Source organism: Egretta garzetta, unplaced genomic scaffold (genome assembly GCF_000687185.1).
Source record: "Egretta garzetta isolate BGI_Z169 unplaced genomic scaffold, ASM68718v1 scaffold268, whole genome shotgun sequence".
Classification (NCBI taxonomy): Eukaryota; Metazoa; Chordata; class Aves; order Pelecaniformes; family Ardeidae; genus Egretta; species Egretta garzetta.
The window spans coordinates 1,660,086-1,685,704 of NW_009260600.1; the positions used below are offsets into that span (position 1 = coordinate 1,660,086).

Below are 25,619 nucleotides of genomic sequence, written 5' to 3' on the forward strand. Positions count from 1 at the left end.
AATACTGCCTTGTAAATCCTGATGAGTTTCCCCAATGTACAAATCCAATGTCTGTGGTAAACAAAGCCCAAGCTCTACTTACACAAGATCTTACAAGCATGGGCTACTGCCAAGCTGCTGTCTCATTTCCCGTCACTAACATAGTATACTCAATACCATATCTTACTCCTTTGATTACAAAATAAATCCTTCTTATCTAACTTCCAGTTTTCAGACTGCAGGGTTTTGTTGTTTGGAGTTCGTTGTTCTTTTAACTGGAAGAACTGTATCTACTAGATGATTTGACAGAAGGAGACTGAGACATAGGCCACAGAATATCAAGTTGATTGCTTTTACTTTGGGGCACAGGAACACATTTTAGATGGTGGTAGCAAATCAAATAGTAATGATCTGCAAAAAGTGTGCATGTAGCTGAAAAATAATCTGTAAGCAAAAATTGAATGGAGAAGAAGGTCCAGCGCAAAAACTTTGGTGACTTGCAATGTCTTAGCGATGAGAGAGAACCATGACGGTAACTATTCACTAATACTTCAATATATCTATTGATAGACTGTTAGGTGACTTTCTACAGTAAGATTAAATATCATAAGCCACAAGAGTTACCATGCCTCTGCAAATCCTGTAGAATCTATTAAAAATGTAAATGGGGAAGAAAACCTTAAGAAAACTATTTCTTTGCCCATTCAGTCTAGTATGAAGGTAGATTGAAGACACTGAAACAAAGTACTAAGAAATGAGGACTAAAAGAAGCTGCAGAAGTGAGTAGTGACTGTTGACAATGACTAGTCTTAGATGCAGCTGAAATGTAATTTGTTTTAATTTCTTCAGGCTTGCTAATAACTTGATTTTCCACATATATCAATATTAGTATATATACACATTCCACTCAATGATGGCTTTTCAATGGTGAGGATAACTCAAGTAATATGTCTTAAAAGTACATTTAATTATGTACATCATGGCAATACAGCTTCAAACATTAATTTATGATTTTGTGGCTTTATTTTTGTTAATGAATTGACAACTATTCAGTGTTGCAACTTCATATGTAAAATAGGAAGCTGAGAGCAGCTTTGTCCTCAACTTGATTGGGCAATCAAATTAGTTGGTCTCATGGTGTTTTAACTGACTAAAACTGTTTTTGGAGGATGGGGTGGAACTTGGGAGAAGGGAGTGCTGGTATCATCTGAGAAACCTGCTCGTGTTTTGCTGTCTTCCACTTATGTAGTTGCAGAGACTCCTCCATTGGAGAACTCATGCAAGAGTAGCATATTTAGTTTTCAAGAGTTGCATTCAGATTGAGATGCTGTTTGACTTAACCCACTTTAATTTTTTTTTCTTTTTATATGGCATGCCATGCTGTATAGCTGCTTCAGTGCCATTGTGACTAAGTTTCGTATTGGGGAAGTGAAGCACCTGCCAGGGTGACTTGCCTCTTGACCTTTTTTACTACTGTGGTCTGTAACTTCATGAATGCTATGCATTGACGCTGGAAGAAGCAGTTCCTCTCTATTTATTCCTATGCTTGGCATTCATTTGGAGAATTGAAATGGATAAGGCAACTGTTTTCCATTAAAACTGACTGGTTTTTGTAAGATGAATTTTAAACTACATCTGTCCTTCAATTTAATTCCCTGTGTTGTTGACCAGTTGCTTGCAGTGGTGCAAGTGGGAGCTGCTAGTACGATTTAGCAGGACTGACTTACAGAAGTTTAAAGTCTTGATAAAAGAACACCTTTCAAATGTGTTTGTTAAGCCTCAAAACACCTTCTTTTTTGGTGGATTTTTACTCTTGGGAAGTAGGTTCCATATGCCTGTCTTGATGTGTCATGTTCTGTGCTGTTATCCTGTTCTTTATGGAAGCAGAGACCTACAGGTTTTCCAAAAAGAATCAGTGGAGAGAAATTTTAAAATCTGTTAGACTTGTAGCCTCATCGATCCTATGTCATCTTGCATTTGGGTAGCATAGTTTTTCAGAATGAGCAGGAAAAAGCTGTTTCACAAGAGTTGTTTAAAAGCTGCTCGTTCTCTTTGAATCATGCACTCTTTGTAGCTCCAACACCAGCAGCTGTCTCTGCAATAAATTTATCTCACTGACCAGTTGCATTGCATTAATAAAAATAAATCTGTTTTTAGTTTGCCTTAAAGGAATCGTATGAAAAAATATTTTGAAAATTTGTCCTCACTACTCATAGCTACAGAAAAGAGGGAGTCGGTAACAAATGAGGAAGTAGCTTGATTCTTGGCACTGAATTTGCTTGTTTTCTCAAAAAATAAGCATGTTCTTAAACAGAAATGAAGGCAAGAGTAATGGTTAACTGGGAAAGGCCAAGTTGTTTTTGAACCCATGTGATTTTCAGAAAATAAACTGAAGGAAATCCAGTCCTGGCAGAAGCTTTGAAGAACCTAATTTAGCTGGTACAAAAGTAAAACTAGGAGGATTTAAGGAAGTTCTTGAGAGTAACAAGAGTGTAAAATAAGAGCCCCATTGTTTATATCAAGGTAGCGTAAATGAAGTGGAATTATATTGGAGATCTTTGTAAGTGGTGCAAAAAATATATTATGCAGTTCACTCTCCTCATTTCTTTTTTGAGGATGCTTCTCAAGATTATCTGGAAGGAAGTCCTAAGACAAAGGAGGCCGCAGGATAGCTCCCAACCAATGTGTGAGGGTGAATCAGATTGATGTACCTGCTAAAGACCAGGCATGGGTTTGTGCTCTCTTGATGGCAATTTACTCATTGATTTAAAATGCACACTATTAAATTAGGTCTGAGTAAAATGAACAGATTAATTCTGATTTGTGACATGGTTGCACTTACCGCTTCCTAAAAGTTACAGAACCAGTTTAGGCTTCTCTTCTTTGAAGGTATAAAAGGGAGGGGCAAATAGTTGGAAGGTACTGAATTCTTCTTATGCAACAACTTCAAGTTATATGTACTTCATCCAGCTAAGGACTGTGGATGTTTTTTTAAGAATCTAATAACAATAACACTTAAAACCAGAATGTGGTGTTTTCAGGTAGTCTCCATTGCACAGGTCTTCCTATCTACAGTCCAGCATTTAACAATCGTGCTGGACAAGATGAGATGGTACACGTCCATGAACATATTGAGCCTTTCTGGGTGACTGGTTCATCAGTGTCTAGTTCTTCTCTATGCAATCTTCACCTTCAGAAGTTTAGTTTTCTACATCATCTACTAGTAAGAGCTTAGCCTCTTCAGCTCAGACTCAAAAACAGCTGGCTCATAAATACAAATACATTAAACTTGAATAGCTGGAGCGTTTCCAATTACCTGCAATGCATTCTCATATAGGTTATAGTACCCATGACATGAATGCATGAACTGGATTCAAAACTGCTCCTAAGTGATTGCTCTTCACAACCTGGAGTATGAAGGTAACCTGAAGTAATTATTGATTTCCTCTAACGCGCTTAACTTCTGCAGTACTAAGGTTTGCTGTTGTGTGGCTTGGCCGTTCTTGCTTTGAGAAGAACGGACAGTAAGTTAGATCTAGTAATCGTTGTGGCTGTTCAAGTGCAACTTGCGTTTGCTCATCAGGCAGTATTTTCTTCATAACAGTATTGCATTCACTTTACAACTTTTAGTGCCTGCCTTCCAGTGGTAACATAGTATGAACAGAGATGTGTATCACGTTTCTCAGACTTCTTTGAGAACTGTGTTTAGTGAGTGTCTGTGATGCCACTTGAGAGCTACACTCGAAGTATTTCCATATTTATGGCAGAGGTTGTAGATTCTTTTTTCCTATAGGGAGTTCCAGTGCTTATTAAAACATTTTGTGTATCTTCATTTTTAACTATTTTGATTTACAGTTTCTAGTCAATGGCAGACTTTGGCTTTGATTCACTTTACGAAACTATACTTTTTTTTATAATTTTCCTGTATTGCTTATCTGCAATGGGACTAAAGGGGAATAGCCATTTCAGTTTCACTTTACTTCAAAGGAGATTGTCAAATTTGTGAAATAAGAATGTTCCACAGAACATCTTTCTTCTAACAAAAAAACCCCCACTTTTCTGTTTTATTGGAAAAGTTTTCCAAGAGATACTTTTCTAAAACAGGGAAAATACTTCATGAAGAACAAAACACGTCTTTTAAATAAATGGTGTATTAATTGAAATAGTTCAGAACTGAAAAAGAAAAGCTGATATACTATAATTGCTGCATCTGAAACTGTGTGACTAGAAATGTATAGGGGAAGAATTAAAATAATTCTGCTCAACTCTGATTCTTAAAAACAAATGCAAAACTCTTCAGCATGCTTCATAACTTTAGTAGCTCAGCTACAACCTTATGGATCTCTGGGTAATTATATTCTAATACATTTCTACACCAGCTACATCACTGTATCTGAGCATTTTTCCAGTAGTGCATTAAGTGACATGACAACCATCTGTTGCATATGCTTTGTTCTTTCCTTTTCACCCTGGGGATGCATTGGCATATTTTGTTTCTAGAATTTTCCTCATTTTAGCATATTTGTAGGTCTTGGGCACTTGTATTTGTCCACTTTCACCTGATGACTTCTGAACTGGATGGCCAATTTGACAGATTGGAAGTAATCACGATAGTAATTTTTACAAGTCTCAAATGGGCAGGCAGGAGGTATCTTTTAAGGACCGTAGGAAATAGTAAAGAATAAATTTATCTCGCAGTAGGCACTGAAGAATGGACGTTGTGAGTACTTATAAATGCCTAGACCACAGCAAAAGTTTAAATGGTGGCTTGAAGAGTTGCTCAGATCTAAATAAAATCTAAATCTAAATAAAATAGGGCTTTGTTACTTCAGCCGTTTGAAAGATACATATTTTTAAAGTGCACCTGCTGTCTTCATGTTGGAGAAGGCAAAATCAAAGCATTTCATGTATTAGGATTGGGCGATAGTTTTATGGTCTTTTTGGTTCTGCAAAATCATTCCTTGGTCTTTGGCAAAACCTGGAAAATGTCTCCTGTTCAGGGAAGCTTTTCCTTCTTACTGGAAATTGTCTGGACTTGAGGATGAGCCTCGCTGGTGGTTCCTGGGGGAGCGTAGCTGCAGGAGGACCGGGGTGAAAGAGGAATGCACACCTGCTCTGCTGTACCAAGCCCACTGGGAAAACACACCTTATGGCAACCTTGAATTGGCAGCTGCAATGTGATACAGGCTGAAGCATGTACGAAACTGCAGTACTGACAAAGAAATTGTGGAACAGCTCTGCTTTTGTCACTTCTCATGTACTAGCAACATACAGTCTGGAAACATCCAGTATTGATTTCATTGAGCCTGTTCCTTATGCTGTGCCTTTCTGTGTTAGGCACTTTTGTCCCTGATTAAACTTCTGTCCTTGTGTTGTATAGAATCAAGGCTCTTGTGAACAGCGCTCTATAATAATAAATACGTATGTATCTGTTGGTCACTAGATTTGACAGAATTAGCATGTGAGAGAGTATTAAGTTGCTGTAAATATTGTGATAAAAATTAGGCAGGTAGAGAAGCGGCACTCTGTAAATCACAAAAACTGGGGAAAAAGCAGCAATGCAAATTTCTCTTTCAGTAGGCACCAGAGATGCCACCGTGGAGTGTGGCCTTGTAAGTCCTCCAGTTATGGGAAAAACAATTGTATTTTGTATGAAACTCAATAACCAGAAGCAGTGAATCTCTAGGAAAGGAGTCCTCCTTAGGTTTTTTGGGGTTTTTTTGTACACAGCATAGTTATTAGCTATCACTGCATTTACTAGCTATCACTGCATTTATCATAGCAGTGCCTACAGCCCAACTGAAATGGAAAGCCTGTTTGTGTTGTGTCCTTAATACAAAAGTATAACTTTTTAATTCGTAAATGTCCTCTAATGCAGCTTTCCTCTTTTTCTTAGGAGAAAGGACAGGGTATAAAGTCATTCTGTTGTGGACAGTGCTACGGGTATGTCTTCCGAAGTTTGAACTTTAAGTCTGTGAGTTTGAGTTTTGATTAGTACTGTCATTGTTTCTTTGAAATTCTGAAGTGAGAATCTGACAGCTTTTAAGAGCTTGGGAGACAAACTACTGTACCCTTTCTGTGTTCCAATCTACTGAAAACCATTTAACTTTGGCCTTACATGTCGTGTTTTGATTGACTAATACTCTGGAATTCATAGAATAATTCTGCTCGGAAGGGCCTTTGGAGATTGCCTTCTTCAGCCCTTTGTCAGGGCCTTGCGTGGTCAGGTTTTGACTTTATACAGCAGTGGTCTCCAAAGTTTTTGATCATGCACCCCATCAGTAAAGATGTTTTGAGTGTGCACCTCCAATATATGTACATTTTTAAATTGTATGCATATGCTACTCTACTAATATAGTATATACACTATAAAGCATACATAAAAAAGAAAGGATGCGATAAAGATGAAATCACTATTTAAAAATATTTTTTCTTTATCAATGACAAAAAGCATTTTCTTCCCACACCCCAAGGGGTTGTCTTTTGCAGTGCCTGGGGTGCATGCACCCCACTTTGGAGACTGCTGAGCTACAGGATTGAGATTTTTGCAGCCTCTCAAGGCATCCTATGCCTGTGTGCTATACCACTTTCATTGTGGAGATGTCGTCTTCTCCCTTAGGGCCAGACAGAATTTCCAGTGGTGCAGCGTGTGTCCATCACTTCTTGTACTTCTGCTGGGTGCCTCCAAGAAGAGTTTGATTTTAAGGCTCTCGACAAGCATCCTTCAGGCAGTGGGATCCAGCCAGTAGGTGACCCCCTGGCTACTTTAGAGCTCTTAGCTTCTCCGTGTCTTCCATGGGCCTAAGCCCAGTAACAGTCTTTGCGGCATATCTCTCATACTGGCGAGGAGGAGGTGGCTGGGAAGAGCAAAACTGGATGTGGTATTCCAGATGCTGCCTTATAAGTGCTGACTAGTGGGGAATAATTGCCTCCCTCAGCCCATCGGCTGTGCTTCTCTGCTAATACAGCCCAGTGTGCTGTTTGCCTTCGTTGCTACGCGGGTGCATGCTGCTGACTCATGCTGTTTTACCTTGGTGATCCAGCTGATTTAATGCTGATGTGTTTTCAGAGACTATCATTAAGATCAGCTGCTAGTCTCTTGGAGATGGAAGTGCTGATCCTTTTTGCATGTGCAGAGGAAGTGCACTGCCCAATGATCTCAGCCTTACAGTATTTCTTAACCCTTAATGAACAATTGACTAAAAAGCAGAGTTGCATATGTCTTTAGAACATGATTAATGCCACAAACATAAAAGGACCAAATCTGAAGGCATTTAAGGATTGAGTCAAATTGTCATTACAGTTCAGGAAAGCAAACTTGCTTACTGAACTACTGAGTAGAAGTCGGTCTTTGAGCCTTAACATCATTTAGCCTTTTGGCTTGTTAGTGTAATCCATTCTGTAGTGGTTCCTCAGCAGAAGTCTGGAGTGTCTACAAACAAATCATATCCAGTAAATTTAGATGCTTTCTTTTTGTTTCAGCTTTGATGGCCTTCAGAAAAATCTTTCAAAGTCTTTTCAAATTCACATGATAAGGAAAATGAATAGCAGTTCAGTTGGAGGTAGTGGTGAGTAGGTAGTTTGCTACCTAAGTCTTGCACAAAGCATTAACCTACCCAACTTGGTTGAAATCTCAGGAGACCTTGTACTTTCCTTGAATCCTAGGACAAGACTCGGTGCAGATTCTGAAAGAACAGTGTCATCTGAGTTAGCACTGAATTATACTTTGCATGTCTACTACTAGTTCAGTATATTCAGTAGGAAGACCAGAAATGAGATAGCTGTTCATGCACCAGTTGTTGAGGTGCATGAGTTGGTACAGATTTCTAAATAACCGTGCCTTTAATGTGCTACCAGTAGAAAACTACTTCTCGGCTGCTTCTGTGCTTAGCAACAGTGTATTACCTATCCAGTTAATGTATCAGCTTCCTTGTCCGATCCCTTTTAATATGTCCACAAGAATACTGTAGTGGGTTGGCCTTAAATAAATCCTTCAATTTATCCTACGTGTTATTTTACCCTTAGATTTAGCCCATGTGTTATTTTACCCTTTCTGAAGGCCGCTACATCCGTTAGTTTTCAGTGGTACAGGAAATATGAGAATAGGCTTGTGAATTGTTTGTAGTGGCTCTGCAGGCTGAGCCTTACCTGTTGTCCAAATGCAAGCTGCTGTCCTATGTCCTTTTCAAGACCTCACTAAATCCTGAAGTTTTGGGGGAAACTAGCTGGAGTTGGCAGACAGTTACAATAATCCAGAACAGTTTTATATGGGCTAAGGCTGAAATTATAGTACGCACATACTTTTATGCTTTCAGTATTTTCAATATGGAACAATATTTTCAAGAAGTTGTAGTCACTCATACTATTCTTCTGAACCAGTATCAACAATTTTAAGTCGGCAAATTGGAGACAAAGCTTGTTGTGTTACTCTAGTAGAGATTGTAGTTATTTGCAGCCAGAGGCAGGGGAAGTATCCTCCTTGTTGCTAAGTGAGGTACACCTGTTGATATAACTGATACAACCTTTTGGGGAGCTTGTGTTTGGCTGTCCACTTCTATTATCCTATCCTTTTCAGAATCAACCCCTCACAGGATTAAGTTCGCCCTTCTTTGTTTTAAAAAGTATAGCTTTACCTTTATGTATTAAAATCTTTTGTTAGGCCTAGTTTTTTAAGCTATTCATTGCGTTTTAGTGGAGTAAAATGACTCTGTCTCATCACTGTCATGGCTTGTCATTTCCAGGCTTCCTTCTGAGTTCCTCTATTTTATTTTTGCTTTTTTTTTTTTCACAGGATTAAGTTCGCCCTTAAAACATGTTCTGTAGTGAGAAGCCAAGAACTGATAGCTTCCCTTCCTATTGGAAACTCAATGCTCAACAGCTCTGTATTTACTGTTAGTATTTAAGGGCTGTCTGTCCAGTTTTAATCCATGTAATATCTGGTCTGTGTTTATGTTGAAGAGAAATGTTGTGTAATGTCAAATAAGGTTTAAGATTGTTTTTCCAGTCTCTTATTAATACCTTTATGAGCAATGCCTGTCACCAGAAGATTCTCATCAAGTTAATTGGATAAGCTTTTTTTCCATCAAGCATACTTGTCTTTTAATTCTTTACAAATAACATCCAGTGTCAACTATGACTTTTATTTGGTCTATGATCGCTGTTGGCTAACAACGCATTGATTGTCCCATTTGCCCTTTTACAATAGGGTATTTAATGCAAGACTTATTTTTTTCTTTCTTCTAGACCTCTGAGTCTTTCCCAGGACTCAAGTTATTTGCAGGTCTTTTTCAAAGATCTAGGTAGATTTCTTCCAGAAGTCATGAATGCAAGCTATCTGGGTCTGCTGATTTAAAAGCTCTGTCTATGCCCGTTTGATATCTTTGCATCGAATATGATATAATGGCATTTATTTCCAGGATATGTTTATTGAGCACTTCCGCTTGTTTTGATGCCAACCTTTTGTCCATTTGATCTGACTTCTCCTCCTTCTGCCACATAGTGTTTATCCCTTTTCAAATTCCTATCTGTTTTTACATGTCCTCATAGCTGAAAACAAAAGGCACCTGCAACTGGTGGACATACCACGTCTTACTGTCTGACCAGATCATGTGCACTGACTTGTACAGATTTTTCCCTCTCAGTAATCAAGAGGCAGCAGGCTTTTGATGACACATGTAGCATAGACCCACATTGGTACGAGTTTTAAGCCTGTAGTCTTCAAGACTAGTTCAGTGGCATTACAGAGAAATCTAATACTATATTGTCAAGAAAGCATTGATTTATTTTTTCCCCAGATTGATTACACAGTCTGACAGGTAGCACTTTTATTATTGTTGTAGAGGGTGTCGAGAATAACACTATACCTAGTACCTCCTGTCAGGGCTTATCGATGAGCAGCATGCTTCATCTCCAAAATAAATCAAACACTTGGATCCAGACATGGAATTTAGCTGTCCCCCAGTTAAGGCACTGATGGCTGTGTGCCAAAGGTGGACTACCCACCTAAGCACACAGGTGCCTGTGAGAACCTAATTTTTGTACAAATCAAATCATGAAACACCTGTGTGAGGGAATGAATGACTCTGAGACCAAATGTTACGTATGTCCAGAGCTGCTCCTGTCTTGGAAGGGCTTAACAAGTTGTCATGACAGTTGCATTTGAGTCAGTTTGGGTTATTTTTAATTCTCATTGGTGTCCAATTTGATAGATATGTTTCGATTTACGCCTAATAAATGGTGATGGCACTGAGCACATCATAAGTTATGGATTCAGTCAAAAGTCACTGTGTGTGATAAAGGAGATGAGTGCTTTCTTATGTAAGAGACTAGTCATTAGCATGGTGGCTTGGGAATAATGAGCTGGATTCAATTTAAACCTGGGGAAATTCAAGCCAGCTTAGTCTGGGAGTGTGTTGTGTTATAGCGTGGAGTATTGGAATTACTTTTCTGTCTGTGACACTGTAGGGAGGAGTGCAAAATATTTGGAGCTATAAGATCAAGAGATGGCATGAGAGCAAACCTGGTTGTAGCGGTCGTGGGAGGAGGGATGCCTTGATTCTAACACCTACTTCCAGGCTGTGCATTCATTTTACATTAAATGGTTATTGGATAATATCCTGGGAAGCTTACCATCAAACTTGCTAGCTTGACAGATGATCTAAGTAACTTTCATCAGCCCTCTGCCACCTGTAGAAGTGGTGGGGACTGACTGTAGCCTGGAGGATTTTTTGATGAGTGGGAAAGCTTTTAAAGATAGGAATATAAAACTCTGTCCTCATTGCTTGGGAGACTAATTAATCTGGCTAAGAGGGTATAAATGACTTGGCATAAGAGGTGATGAATTCTTAAGTAATCACAGTTAGGTTTTAAGGTCTTTTAACCTGGAGGGATTTTTTTTTTTTTTCCAACTTCAGCCTTTGCAGAGTGTACCAGGAAAGTAAATGAAACACCTAAAAGAATTTCAGAACGCTTTTTTTCCCCCAAGTTCATAGTCTTATAGTAGGACAACTTTCAGCATGGGAATAGCTAAATCATACTGTACATGTATAGCCGTACAAGAGGCTTATGGTGCTTTGTTAATGCATTTTCTAGAAAACATGAAGTCTTTGTTGTGTGTGAGTCTTCTTGTACTGACAGCACTGTGTTACAGATTTCAGCCCACAGCAGATACACGGCAACATCTGCCCCAGGGGGGCAAAAAAGTAAAAGCAGTCAATTGGGTGGGATAGAGATAGTTTTACAGAATGCTTCTGAGTTGTAAACTGTAACAGCAACTCTTTCAATTAACCAAATATCATCTCTAGAATTTGATACCAAAGTCAGTGTCATGAAGCTGACTTTATCACTCCTTGAATTTTATCGGGTATCTCTTCATTTAAAGTAAGTTTTATACGCTGTAACTAGGAAGCATATCTGTTTATGAGCAGACAGTATATCTGTGTTAGAAGTTTAGAAGTGTTTGTAGAGAGTTTCATTAGCCAGATGATATCAAGGCAAAACTTTTAAAACCTGTAATATTACTGACTGTCAGGCTGTATAACTTCAAAATTGTACCTATTTATTTTTACCAGGCTACTGTCAGTACTGGCTAAGAGAGGCAGTTCTGCTTTAGAAATACTGTACAAGCTTATTCTCAGCTTAATCTTTATGTTTATGTTTGATATTAAGCACTGGGTTTGGATGCAAAATGTGATTAACTTGTGGGAATTCTGAATGTACCATTTACCTCTAGTGAATTCTTTCCATCTGTCTTTTTGTTTTGGTAAGAAATATCAATTTCTCAATTCTTATTGATCTAATTCTTTCCACCATCCCCAACGCTAAGTCTGGCTGGGATGGAATTAAGACCAGTACACTAAACCACTATAAATTAGTGATACTTTTTTTTAACAAAAAAATACAATTTCAAAAGCAGCTTACTAGACTTGCAATACATATTTCCAGCATGGAAAAACGGTAATCTTCAGTTTTTCTTCCATCCAGTCTTCATGTAGCATTAACATGCAAAAAAGCATGAAACACATTACTTATGACTTGTTAATGTAATTGAAAGGAATTCTCGGCTGAATCTTGCTTTCTGTTATGCTGTTACTTGACGCTCATCAGAGTTGAAGTGGATCATTGCTTTCATGGGCCCTTGCCTGGGTGGTTTTTTTCTTGTCATCAGATTTCATGTAACTTTACAGTGTGTGCTAGTGAGGGCGTTTTCATAGTATAGTAATAAGGATTATAATTTTGTGTGCAGGCATTACCTTCCCACCCCCCAAGTTTTAGCTGCTGGTAAAGCTATTAAAGGACCACTGGCTTTCAAAATGACACAGCTTTAATTCTGGGTCTAATACATTTTAAAAGTAAAGAAATGTTAGATTGTGCAGATTTTTTTTTTTATTATTATTGTTCATTTGTGTCTCACTTGAACATTTCCCAGTAACTAGTTGTTACTAAAATAAGTGTCTCGCTCGTTGTAATAGTAGAAAAAGTGAGTTGGTGATTTTTTAAAAAAAAACAAACAAACAAAAAAAAAAACCAAACCCAAACCCAGTGTCTGTTTGTAGATCTCAGGTTTTTACCAGCTTCATATATGTAAGTTCTAAGACAACTGCACTCTTTTTTTTTTTTCCTTCCCCATTTTCTCCAGTAGTAATTTTGTCACCAGGGCCAGTCAAACTTAGACAAAATCTTCATTTATAATCAAAGTTAAAAGATTCAGGTTTGTTAGCTCCAAGGTTGTGATGTCTTCTAAGGTTCAGCCGCTAGAGGGGGTGTAAACCTACCCTCTATATAAATAAAGCTTATACTAGTTGGCAAACACATCTTCATGTTTACATGATTGCTGAAATGTTGTGAAAACATACTTTCTAAAGGTGTCTAATTTCATAATTTTTTTTTAAGTGAGGCTTTTCTTTAAGGGTAATTATTCAGAAATTTTTATATAGTTTAACCATGAGTAACTTTTCTTTGCAGGTGATCTTGTGAATTAGTGCACCATCAATGATGGCAGAACATCCACCGTTACTGGACACCACTTCGATTATAAGTAGTGAAATCCCTCTTCTAACTTCCCCTATTGTTAGTGGGGATGGAGCACAACAGGTAAGGAAACTTCAGGTTTTTTTTTTCTTCTTCTTCCAACAGCATTATTGACATATTGACACTGCAAAAGATAGTAAACCTTCATCTGGAATATTTTTGTGCAGCTTCAGATAAATATGTTTTAGAGATCGAGGTGAAGGTAGAACTGGTGTAGAGAAGAGATTTGTAATGAGTATGAAGCAGAAAATCTGTCTTGTGAAAGAATATCTTCATAGAAGGATGGGACAAAACAGCTGTGAAGCTGTCTAGCCATGCTTCAGTCTTAATTTGGAAGCTATATATTTACATTACCACATGACCTTGTTAAGCTTACTAAACCTTCCCCTATGGTAGAGGTTACTAGCTCAGGCACAACATGTGCTAACAACTCTATGGTCTCTAGACTGACAGTTGTTTACAACTGGGTATCTTGAATGGTGGGACTTGCTTTTGTACATTAGTGTTTGCCTGGATGCTTCTTCCAAAATTTTTTTTAAGACAAAACCAGTGAAGGTGATAGAAAAACTTGAGACTATGGTTTCAGAACACTTGAGAAGGGTCTGCTCCAGTGAGGAAGAAGTGTTGGCAAAAATGTATGCATTCTCCATATCTTTAATCTAGGAAGAGTATTGTAAGCCCCAGATAAGCACAATTCTGGAGCAGCTTCCAATGGGAGAAAAGGAGTGAAAAATTAAGTGCTTTGAAGTATCTGAATGGATTGAGAGACCACTGCCTGTGATAACAAGAGACTGGACTTGACAGTCTAGGGAAGTCCCTTACAGTCTGCTGTTCCCAAGCTTGATCTTTATGCAGAAGAAATATTTATCATAAAGAGGAATTAATTCATAGGGTAAAAACACAGAAAAGAGCTCTAAAATGAGACTGGAGAATGGACTGCAACAGTTCATGAGAAGAGGTTTGGGCTGCAGTGGATCGTCACAATGTAGGGAAGCTTAAATACAGAGAAGGAGCTGATAAATGTTTGGGGTTTTTTTGTTGTGGTTTTTTTTTTAATGAATGTATGGACACAATATTCCAGAAAAGGGGGAAAAAAAAATCCAAACTTGCCTTCTCTTCCAATTCTTCTTTCAAATACTGATGTTTAGAAGTAGTAATCTGTAATGTGCAAGAGGAGAACAGCTATTGTTTCCTGACATGTTCTGCCTTGAAAAGTTCGATTTTAAAGCCTGGCAAACAAAAAAGAATAAAGCATTCTTACTCGAAGTTAAACATACCACCCCCATTTCTTTTCTTTACCCAATTGTGAATATTTCTTTTTACTGTTGTTTAACATCTACAAGGATTTTATCACAGAGTCTGTGTGGTTGGAAGGGATCTCTGGTGATTATGCAGTCCAGCTTTCCCTCACTCAAAGCAGGGTCAGCTAGATCAGATCACCAAGGACCATGTCCAGTTGGCTTTTGTGTATCTCCAAGGATAAGGGACTCCACAGTCTCTCTGGCAGTCTGTTCTCCAATATTCAACCCACCCTCACAATGAAATAATTTCTTGCATTTTAGTAGAATTTCTGTATTTCAATTTCTGCCCATGGTCTTTTGTCCTTTCACTGGGCACTGCTGAGAAGTCTGGCTCAGTTTTGTTTATTGCCCCCACCTTCAGATATTCAGGCACACTGATAATAAGATCTCCCCTGGTACATCTCTCCTCTGGGCTGAACGGTCCCAGCTCTCTCAGCCTCTCCTCACACAGCAGATGCTCCAATCCTTTCACCATCTTTGTGGCCCTTTGCTGGACTGTCTCCAGTACATCCATGTCCTCCTTGTACTGGGGAGCCTAGGATTGGACCCAGAACTCCAGATGTCTCACCAGTGCTGGGTAGGTGGAACGATCACCTCCCTTGACCTGCTGGCACTACTCTTCCTAATGCAACCCAGGATGCTATTGGCCTTTTTTGACTCAAGGGTGCCTTGCTGACTCACATTCAACTTGTTGTCTGCCATTCCTTTTCTGAAAAGCTATTTTCCAGTCAGTCAGCCCCCAGTGTGTACTGGTGCATGGGATTGTTCTTCCTCAGGTACAGGACTTCACGTTTCCCTGTGTTGAACTCCATGAGATTCCCGCTGGCTCCTGTCTTCTGCTTGTGTAAAGGTCCCTCTGGATGGCAGTGTAGCTGCCTAGTGCATCATCGGCTCGTCCCAATTTTGTATCACTACCAAACTTGTTGATGGTGCACTCAGTCCTGTCATCCAGGTCTTTAAAGATAGTAAACATTATCTGTCCCAGTATCAACCAGAGGTAGATGACTAGTGAATGGCCTGCTGAATTTCGCACTGCTGATGACAACCCTTTGAGCCAGTTTTCAATCCACCTATGTTCAGTCTGTACCTCCTCAGTTTTTGTGTGAGGATGTTATGCAAGACAGTGTCAAAAGCCTTGCCATAGTCATGATAAACTGCTCTCCCCTCATTCACCAAGGTAGTAATTCCATTGTAGAAGGCCATCCAGGTTTGTCGGGCATGATTTCCCCTTTGTGAATCCACACTGACTACTACCAATCACATTTTTATCTTTAATGTGTTTGGAAATGGCTTCCAGGAAGATTTGCTCGCTCATCTTCCCAGAGCTGAAGGTGATACTGACTGGCCTGTGGCTCCCTGGATCTTCCTCCTTGCCCTTTTTTGAAGATTGCAGTGACATTTGCTTTCTTCCAGTCCTTGGGAACCCCTCCTAATCGCCATGACCTTTCAAAGATAGTTGAGACTGAGGTACTTGTTCTGCCTTCCCCAAAAATAAGACTATCAAGCTATGCTGTCATGGTGCAAAATTTTGAGTCAGACATGAGCTTAAATGTTCCTTTGGGGATTAAATTAAAATGTTGTCTCCTTTTCTCCTGCCAAGCAAGGTTAAAACTGGAAAACAAGCAAAGAATTTTTTCAAATAAATGAATTTGTGGGGGTTTCCATTAATCTTCGTAAGGGAAAAACATCATATATGCAGTGAGTCTCCTTTTTTATTAAAAAAAAAAAAAAGCTGCTCATTAAGAATACTGTCTAAAGTGGAACTGATAGTGGTAGTGTTTATTTTAAAAAAGAAAAAAAGAGACTTCAGAAAGCATTGGTCAGATTCTCAGTCATCAATAAAGTCAGTTTCTTTCTTCATTTCATGATAACTAGCAGTTATAGCACAATGTTTTCTACTGTTCTGTGTTCCACAATCTCTAGTGAAAGTTGTGACTTTTGTTTTCTATCTTTCCTTCGCATCTGATACATGACTCATGAAGAATCTGCAAATGCATTCATTCGGTGGCAGGAAATGTTACTGGAAACCCTTTTTGCATCTGGTGATTTAAAAGCCATCACTAAGTAGAAAATACTTTGTATATCTGAAATACAGGAGATCCAGAATTGCAGATACTGCTTACTCAGTCAAGGTTGACCAATTAAGACTTAGGCCACAGAAAAGTCAGGCAGGCCATTATTTATTTGTAAGCATCTTAAAATTATTTGTTATGTTTGTTTTAATGGTACACTAATGTAAGGGGTATATATTTTCAAATGAAGTGTGATGTATTCAAGTATGTGTTGCAATTCTGAGCGTTTTTAACAGTTTTTGAAAAATACATTAAGCAGAATATTAGTTCATTGTATTCCTATTTTTTTTTCTTGTAACTTTGAAGCTACAAGAAGTGTGAAGACATCTGTCTTTGTGATGGAGTTGTTCATTTTTCTGAAAGTCTCCTATTTGCTTAGCTACAATGCACGCATTCTATAGAGGTTACTTCCTTAAAAAAAGTCTCTTTTGTAACAGCGTCGTGGTGTTGGATTGCAAAATCTGTAACATAATCCGTAGTGTTGACAGAATTTAACTGTGTTCCCACAATCAAAATTCAGAGCTGTTTTGTCCATGTAAATAAATGTATGTGGTGTTCTGTCTTCATAGTGTGTGGGTTGGACCGCAGCTATTCTAATTAGCTTTAGCCAGCCCTGACTGAAACAGGTATTGAAAATCTGGTAGAAAAGTCTTTATTTAAATATACTTTGTTTATATTTTGGTATTTCCTATGTTAGACTGGTTAACTGTATCCTAGAACTTGCAAGTTTTTGCTCAGTTGTGAAACATCTGAGGATTCTTTTAATCAATTGCCTGCTCCTTGCATCTTACCAGAATTAACTATGATAATTATTGTGATTTAAGTTGTATATGCTGCATAACTGAGTTACCAAATGGGTATAGATCATTCAGTACTTTTCTAGAACAGTTAATATCTTCAAGATAATCTATTTCAAATACTTGAAGTTCTGCTAGCAGTTTAAATGTGAAAGAGCAGTACAAACATTTGAATATGTTAAGATGAAAGGTCATATGCTTCAAATAGTAGAAGTGTCTGATCAGGTTAAAACATGGCGGAAAGTTACAGCTTTAAAACAATCCACAAAATTAGAGGAATGCATGTGTTCAGGCATAAAACATCTTAAACTACGTGGATGCTTGTATGCTACTTGGTGCTGCCGTGGGAGACTGCCTCGTTCTGTGTCCCAGGACTACTGTTAGTTTTGCCAGACAAAACCAAGGAAAAGGAAAAGCAAAGACCGAGCCTGTTAACTCCTCCCTCTCTATTAAGCACAGAAGTACTACTGCTTTTGCATCTTCTCATTGCTGTGTTCAACGTGAGTAACTTACTCTTACATCTTGGTGGTGAGTAAGGTTGTGGATGAAGTATGGAGAGGATCCATAGGAGTTGACAGAAACCAAGTGACACTGAGAAAACATGGTGTGAGGACAGAAGTGCTTGAGGGTTTTTTCATGTAAGGGTAACTACTGCAGTGAGGCTTTACTGATCATTGCTGAGGCTGGACAGGAAGGATATGTTTGATTATGTGAGTCCTGATTTGATGATGGGAGGTAAATTCATGATTGAGAGGAAAATGAGGAGGCAAGAGTTTGAACTACTTTCTTTAACAGCCACTTTGTTTTCCTGATACTAGACTGATGTTAAATTGTTTTGGAAAGTTTCTACAGCACCCAGTGCTGTTCCAAGACAAATCAGTAAATTGCTGACACAAGTCTGCAGCAACCCTGGAGTTGTGGACACTCTCTGCACCTTCCCAATAAAGCTAACAGTTGTAAAGTGAGACAACCCTATATAACCTTGGTGTCCTTTATTACCAAAAAGGTAGGTAGCACTCTTAAAGTAGCCCAATACCTGTTAACCATTTCCTTTTCTTTGGGGAATAGAACACAGAGTTTGACCTTCAGTCAGCTTTATTTCTCAACAAGGTATAAAGTAATACTTCTAGCTTGGCCAGCTCATTGCTTATCCTCCAAACTTTATTCAGAAGTTTAGATGCTTAGTGGGTTTTCAAAAATCCCACTGTGTGTGTATATATTCAATATGTTGTGTGTGTGTGTATATGTGTATTTATATACACACATGTACTGTGTGTGAGTTTATGTTCAAATTCTTTGAACTGAAATAGATACTTAGCATCAAATCTACAAGTTAGTATTTCTGAAACCAATTTCTTCTTTAAATATTTAAACCTCTGACCTTAAAGTTATTATTAACCTGTTATCATAGGAGGAAGTCTTTACTCAGCAGAGTAATAGATGGCTATAAAACCAAATGAAATAATTTTGAGAATCTCCTTTTTTTGGTTTTCAGATTGTTTACATATGTGGAGTCACAGCAGAAATACAGTGGTGAAGATGTATACTAGATTACTCAATGCTTTTCCTCAGTTTTAGTTCTGAAGCTTCTGTTTCTGAAAAGCATATGGTACATTACCAAGTTCCATCTTGCTTTGTTTTTGTCTTGCTGCCGAAAATCAAGCCTAGAACTGCATATGTTTCATGATCTTTTCATCTACAAGAAAAAAAAAAACTCTGTTAAAAGTTGTTTAACAACATATACTGTTATAACTGTTCTTGCTGCTTTCCATATTGTGCTGTTTTCCTTTATCTGTGTTTTGATTTTTATAGAGTACAGAGTACATGCATGGCTGCTTCTGTCTTTTTTTTTTTTTTTTTTTCTTTTTTTTTTGTGGTTTTGGTTTTTTTTTTTTTTTACTTCCCCTTTGGCTCTATTGAATTGGCAGATGCGTCTAACTCTTCCTTTCAGAGATTCATTAAAGTTTGTTTTAGTTGACAATTATTCTTCCATCCTTCAGTGACTTCATAGAATTGAACCGCACCAGAGCTGTGTTCACTGGAACCATTGGAACTCCTCTGCGTGCAATGCTGCAGCGCCAGCTTACAGAAGCTGATTATCTAGCTGTGGTTTTTTTCTAGGATTGATTAGTACTTTTGTATAGCAGCCATCACTGGAAAATACATAATCAAAATTACATGGGACATTCTGTATACTAAAAACCTTTTCTATAAAAGTTTTTAATTGGTTGATGGCTATGGTTTTTATAAAACACTGCCACAAAAAAAAAAAGCTATGAGGATGTGAGTTTTGATGCCTCAAGGTTATTAGATCCTTTCTGTATCTGAGTTAATAATTTTTTTTTGTCATAGTTAAGTGTAAATTATTCTTTTTAGCCCTTGAGATCAGAATTTTCTCTGATGTGTTTAAACTGTGTCCTTGATTGCAGATGCATTGAAAACTTGCTTTAGATTTCCTAGCAGCAGCCATCATCCTCAGCAGAAAGTGAGGATTCAAAATTCTTTGGCGTACAGTTATGTATGAATACTATGCTGCTTTTGGTTAGCAGAAGCACCATCAGATTTATTGCACTATTTATACTACCATCCAAATATATTTATTTTAATATTTGCTGTCTGAAAATAAATATAGAAACAAGAGTGAAGGCTGTGTAGTACATAGCCTTTCCTACTTGTATTCAGCATGAAAATTCACGGAATGTAGTATCCTCATAAAACTTCTGAGTAATCCTCCTATTTCTCTCTAAAATGTCTGTTTTCATTTGCGTGATATGAATCCTAGATTAATTTTGGTCTCTGATACAGTAGATTCCCCCCAAGACACTTGAGGCAAGATTTCCCCAGTTGAATGAATCTCTTCAGAAACTGACATTTGGGAGAATTGGATTACATGTGAAAATTGGATTTAAAGTCGGTTAGTCACTGTAGCTTGCTAATATAGTCAAGGGGGACAAATAAGCATGTCTGGAAGATGATATCTTTCATGTTTTAGGAAAGTGACTAAAGATCTGTATGGTTTCTTTTTTTATGAGGTGAGGAGGTGCAAATTGCCTGGAGCTGTAAGCACTGAGGTAGCCTAGTTCTTCTCTACAGTCTGTTGCAAGTGGGCCCAGTTCCTGAGTCTGCATGCTCCTCTGTCAGTAAGGTTTGGAAGGGTACAGTTATGGCCAAGTAGTGTCCTTGACTCAGGCATATTCCTTGGTCCCCTTTTGTCCCCTTTTTTGGGCTGTGGGACACTTAATGCCGAGTAAGCCAGGACCTACAAAGTCATGCTTATCACTTACAGACGTTTCCTCAGAAGACAGCTATTGTAATCTCTCTTTAAGTTGTGACAAAAATGTAACTGCTTTGTGAAGTCATATTTTTAACTGCAGAAACTCCACTCTTAAGATATTTGAGAATTACATGCTTTGCAAACAAGTACCCTGAAGTACATCCCCTGCTAGCTGAAGCCTGTTTTTTGTCCCCTGGTGATTGAGAGGTTTCTTTCTTTGTAACTGGGCAAAGTCCATCTAACCCTCTGCGTATTACAGAAATTATACACTTTATAGAGCGGCCAGAATGACATTCTCCAGGAAGAGATAGACTCAGGTTTACACATCATAGCAAAAATGGCCCCTGGCTCCATTTTTTTCTCCCTTTCTTTTTCAAAGTAGAGGAGAAAATATATGAGAAAGGGTTGGGGTTGTAGTTTTTTCCCACCAAGCCCTTGGTCCAGTACTGAGCTTTCCCAGCCTGATCAAATTGAGAATGTAGCCTTTAATTTCCCTTCCTGCTCAGGTTTGTGTTGTCACAGTGTGTTTGATACACAGTGATACCCAGATTTGCACAAAGCTGCGCGTGCAGGGAACTTTATCAGGGGGGAAAAGATTGCTTTAGAAGTGCTATTGAAACTTCTAGCATTCTAATTTTTTTTAATGAAATGCTGTTTTGATTAACTACAGAATACAGTTCTTCCTTTGGCATTTCCTTTTGTGCTCTATTTAAGGCAGAAATGTTAAAGACCCATCCATCAGTCTTAAATATTATGGGCTTTTAACATGCTGTATCACCAAACAGGAATCTGAGCTGTCAGAAGCAATGTTGAGAAATACAGAATTCTCTTCTAGTCCATATATTTTCTAAACCAATTGCTTATGTGTTTCTTAAATCTTCTAAACTCTTCAGAAACTGAATGTGGACATTCAGTTTCACTTATTTTTTTCTCTTAGTTGTTGCAGTTTCATTGCAGGAAGGGGATTGTTTTAAAGGATGTTTATTACAAGTTTTGATTTGAGTTGTTCAGCATAGTTCTTTAAAAAATGAGAAGGTGGTACCTTGTTCCCCCACCTATCACTTCAGCCCTTGAATCACCTATGTAAATTACAGAATACTGCACAGCCTGAGTGAACTCAGCTGCTGCGTGCTTGGTGAAGATCTCCATCCATAACCTGCTCTTCGTGGCACTTACTGGTTGTAGGGGGGAGAAACAGTGTGTCTGTCGTGCTTGCTGGGTCTTCTTTTTGTACCTCGGAAGGGTGAAGGGAAGTCGGGACAAGGGCTGAAAGGGGTCTGCCTCAGCCTGCAGAGGGAGAATCAATTGTAGCCTTGTGACCTTTCTGAAATAATGTATTCAGCTGTTAGGCCAAAGGTTCATCATGACCGCTTTATAATGTTGGATATTGTTTCTTGGTGGATGCCTAACTGGTTACACGCACTTTCAAACGCGTCCAGATATCACTAACAAAGAAATTCTTTTAAGTAAAGTGCCATTGACTTGCGTCATCATTAGCGAATCTGGTAACTGTCCACCTCACTTTGTTCATCTTGGCTAGCTTTCATAATGCTTGTAAGATTCTGTTTTTATTATTTATCACTAGGTATTATATGGAAGGCAAACACTAGCAAAACTCTAATGATGACAGCTAACCAGCAAACTAGTTCTTCCCCTCTTCTCAGCATTAAGATCTTCACAACAGATTCAGAGAGACTGGAAGTAGGCAGAGTCTTCGGAAGTATGTTTTTTGCCTTCCCTTCCTCCCCCCTCGCCCCCCGCCCCCATGATCAGCTTTCTGCTGATCATTTTTCACATGAAGAAAAGCGCGGGGGGGGGGAGGGGGAAACATATGAGTATAGTAAGAATTTAAAAAATCTTTTCATAAATAGATTTTATTTATTTGCTAGAATAAAAACATCACTAATTCTCAGATCTTTCCAACCTGCCTTTTTACAAAAAGCAGTGAAACCTTCTTGAAATCTATAGGTTTTGAATGTCATTGCCACTGAACAGTCTAGTCATCTTTCCAACCTCCCTGTTTCCAGTTGCTTCTAGGGATATTCTGTTGTCTTAGTGCATTCAGTGGTGCTGACAGTATCTTGTAGCAGTGGCTAAAGATGAAATATTGGCTGATTTTATTATCTGTCAGCTGCCTTTTAGAAAAATGACACAGAATTGCTTGCTCTCTCCCCTGAAAATATATTGGCCTTAGGAGCATGTCACTGAAAAGATGGTTGCTTTCTCTCACTTTCTTAGGGAGGTGCTGCTACTATCTGTCCAAGCTGAAATAGCTTGGATTGTGTTCGTTTGGTTTGTTAAAATCCCAAACGTACAAATTGTTCCTGCAATGTATTATGTGGCATTTACTTAATTCTGTGTGTGCATTTCCTCCCTAGTCAACACCAACTTGCAGAATACACCAAGCTGGGCGGGAGTGTTGATCTGCATGAGGGTAGGAAGGCTCTACAGAGGGACCTGGAGATGCTGAATCAATGGGCCGAGGCCAACTGTATGTGGTTCAACAAGGCCAAGTGCTGGGTCCTGCACTTGGGTCACAACAACTCCATGCAATGCTACAGGCTTGGGGATGAGTGGCTGGAAAGCTGCCTGGCAGAAAAGGACCTGGGGGTGCTGAATATGAGCCAGCAGTGTGCTCAGGTGGCCAAGAAGGCCAACAGCATCCTGGCTTGTATCAGGAATAGTGTGGCCAGCAGGAGCAGGGAAGTGATCATGCCCCTGTACTCGGCACTGGTGAGGCCTCACCTCGAATGCTGTGTTCAGTTTTGGGCCCCTCACTACAAGAAGGACATTGAGGCACTGGAGCACGTCCAAAGAAGGGCAGCGAAGCTGGTGAAGGGTCTGGAGCACAAGTCTGATGAGGAGCAGCTGAGGGAACTGGGGTTGTTTAGTCTGGAGAAGAGGAGGAGGCTGAGGGGGAGACCTTATTGCCCTCTACAAATGCCTGTAAGGAGGTTGTAGCCAGGTGGGTGTTTGTTGCTTCTCCCAAGTAACAAGCGATAGGATGAGGGGAAATGGCCTCAAGTTGTACCAGAGGAGGTTTAGATTAGATATTAGGAAAAATGTCTTCACCAAAAGGCTTGTCAAGCATTGGAATGGGCTGCCCAGGGAAGTGGTTGAGTCCCCATCCCTGGAGGTATTTAAAAGACATGTAGATGAGGTGCTTAGGGGCATGGTTTAGTGGTGGACTTGACAGTGTTAGGTTAATGGTTGGACTTGACGATTTTTAAAGGTCTTTTCCAACCTAAACAATTCTATAATTCTATTCTGTTTTTCTAGTCCTGAAAACCAAGATTTAATAACCTTTACTGCCCAGGTCTTTTCTGTTCTTCATTAGGAAAGTGTTAATCTCCATACACGGAGCAGTTAGATCCCTCTAGATTATCAGTCAGTATTAGCAGATGCTACGGCAGAGATCTGTGTAGTTGTGGGAAACCTATAAATTGGAATGTCCTCAAATTTGGTGGAAAATAGAATGTTTTAGAACTTCAGTGTTAAGAGCATTTTATCATGGTACTTGGACAACATTCAATGCCTATAGGACACCTATTTATAAGGATGAGCAGCCTGTTTTCTTCTGTTATTCATACTAAAACCGGAAGAGAATGTAAGATAAAAAAGAAAATTCTAACATTACTTTTCCTTATAGATGCCACAGAAACATTGTGTCCGTAGTCTGTTGCAACAGACTGGTGTGATGCAGTAGAGAGTTCAACCTGAAGTTTTCAGAACCCCTTATTTGGTTACTAGCTAACATAATTTGGGAGGGAGAAAGTCTCTCGGAAGTCTAAAAGAAGATGGAGGTAGAAAAACCTTATCAAAAATGACTTTACAAAAGAATTAGTTGGAAGTTACATTCTTCACAAGCACAAAATTCTTAAATTGTTTTAAATTGCCAAAGGCTTAAGACACTGTTTTCATTCAGCTTTTATTACTGATGTGTCAGCTGGTCCTATTTAGTAATTTTATGCTGTCTGTAATACCTGTTACACCGATACTTTGCATTTTTCCATTTAATCTGTTTTCTAAATGTTAGTGCATTTGATTGTGGAAAAGAGTAGTTCATAGCCTCATTAGCATCATTATGATATGAACAGCAGATTCTGAGAACACAATCAATGGAAAAACAACTTCTGCTGCATTTGTAACTGACATCACCTTAGCTGGACCACAGATGTGATTCCATCTGGCAATTCCTGTGCTGCTAATGAATAACAACATGCAAGTCTTGCAGCGTTCTTTGATCAGTAGCTTTTAGGGACATACAAATACTGTTGTACTTGTCCTACAAACAGGGAGACCGTGGCATAGGTGAAGTGACAAACCCACAAATTACAGAAAGTCCACATCGGAGGCACAACAGAGTTAGCATCTTGAGTCTGTGTCCGGTTTTGCTGGCCCACACTCTGTGGAGCCAACCTAGATGCAATGATTTTGCTTGTAACAAAAGACCATATAGATTGAAAATCAGATGCTTTGAAAACTAGAAAGTAAATGTTTTCAATAATAAAATGATACTGGATTTGAATAACTGATACCTTGACCCTAGAAAACTTTTAGTGGGTAAAGAATTTCATGCTGATCAAATGTAAGAATATGACTTGAAGTTAAAATAGCAGAAAGTTAGTTTTTTGTGGTAATTAGGCTCTGTAGGTTTGAGTCCTTTATGTAAAAAGTGTGTATGTGTGTGTAATCTTGCTTACTACCTTTGAAGACATTACTGTCCAAGCAATTTTAAAAATTTTTTATACCTCAGGCAACATTTAATCAGTAATACCATGTTCTTACATTTCAGATATCAAGTTGTTACAAAGCAGTTTCATGTATCGTGTTTGTTTATGGGGTAGGACTTAAACCAGAGTGATGCAAATGTGGTATTTGAAGTAATTTCTCACAAGAAGGGAGGAATGTGTGTTTTGCCCTATGTGGCTGCCTGTCCTTCTGCAGGTGAGGGTATGCCAGTGGGCCCCTGCTGTTGTTGGGATTGAAGACCACAGATGTGAGATTGCCCGAAACTAATATTGGATGTTTTCAGTTCAGCTCTTTAGTGGAGATGAATAGAGGGAAACCATCTTTTGTCAGCCATCTGAAGCATCTTAAATATTAGTATCTAATAAAATATATTTCTGGTTATAGTATTATTTAGGGAAGACATGTATGTAAATTA

At 38.7% G+C, this 25,619-nt stretch overlaps 1 protein-coding gene across 3 annotated transcripts in view; it reads left to right on the forward strand.

The window, feature by feature from the left end:
• Positions 1-5,900: 5,900 nt before the first annotated feature.
• Positions 5,901-25,619, forward strand: part of FNDC3A (fibronectin type III domain containing 3A) — a 109,157-nt gene continuing 89,438 nt past the window's right edge. For 2 of the 3 annotated variants that reach the window (XM_009644791.2, XM_035900322.1), the window contains exons 1-2: positions 5,901-5,922; positions 12,943-13,071. In XM_009644791.2, the coding sequence (XP_009643086.1) occupies positions 12,970-13,071 (102 nt within the window). In that variant the 5' untranslated portion in view covers positions 5,901-5,922; positions 12,943-12,969. Of the gene's footprint in view, positions 5,923-12,942; positions 13,072-25,619 lie in introns of those variants that run through there. The other variant, XM_035900319.1, reaches the window with a different exon arrangement.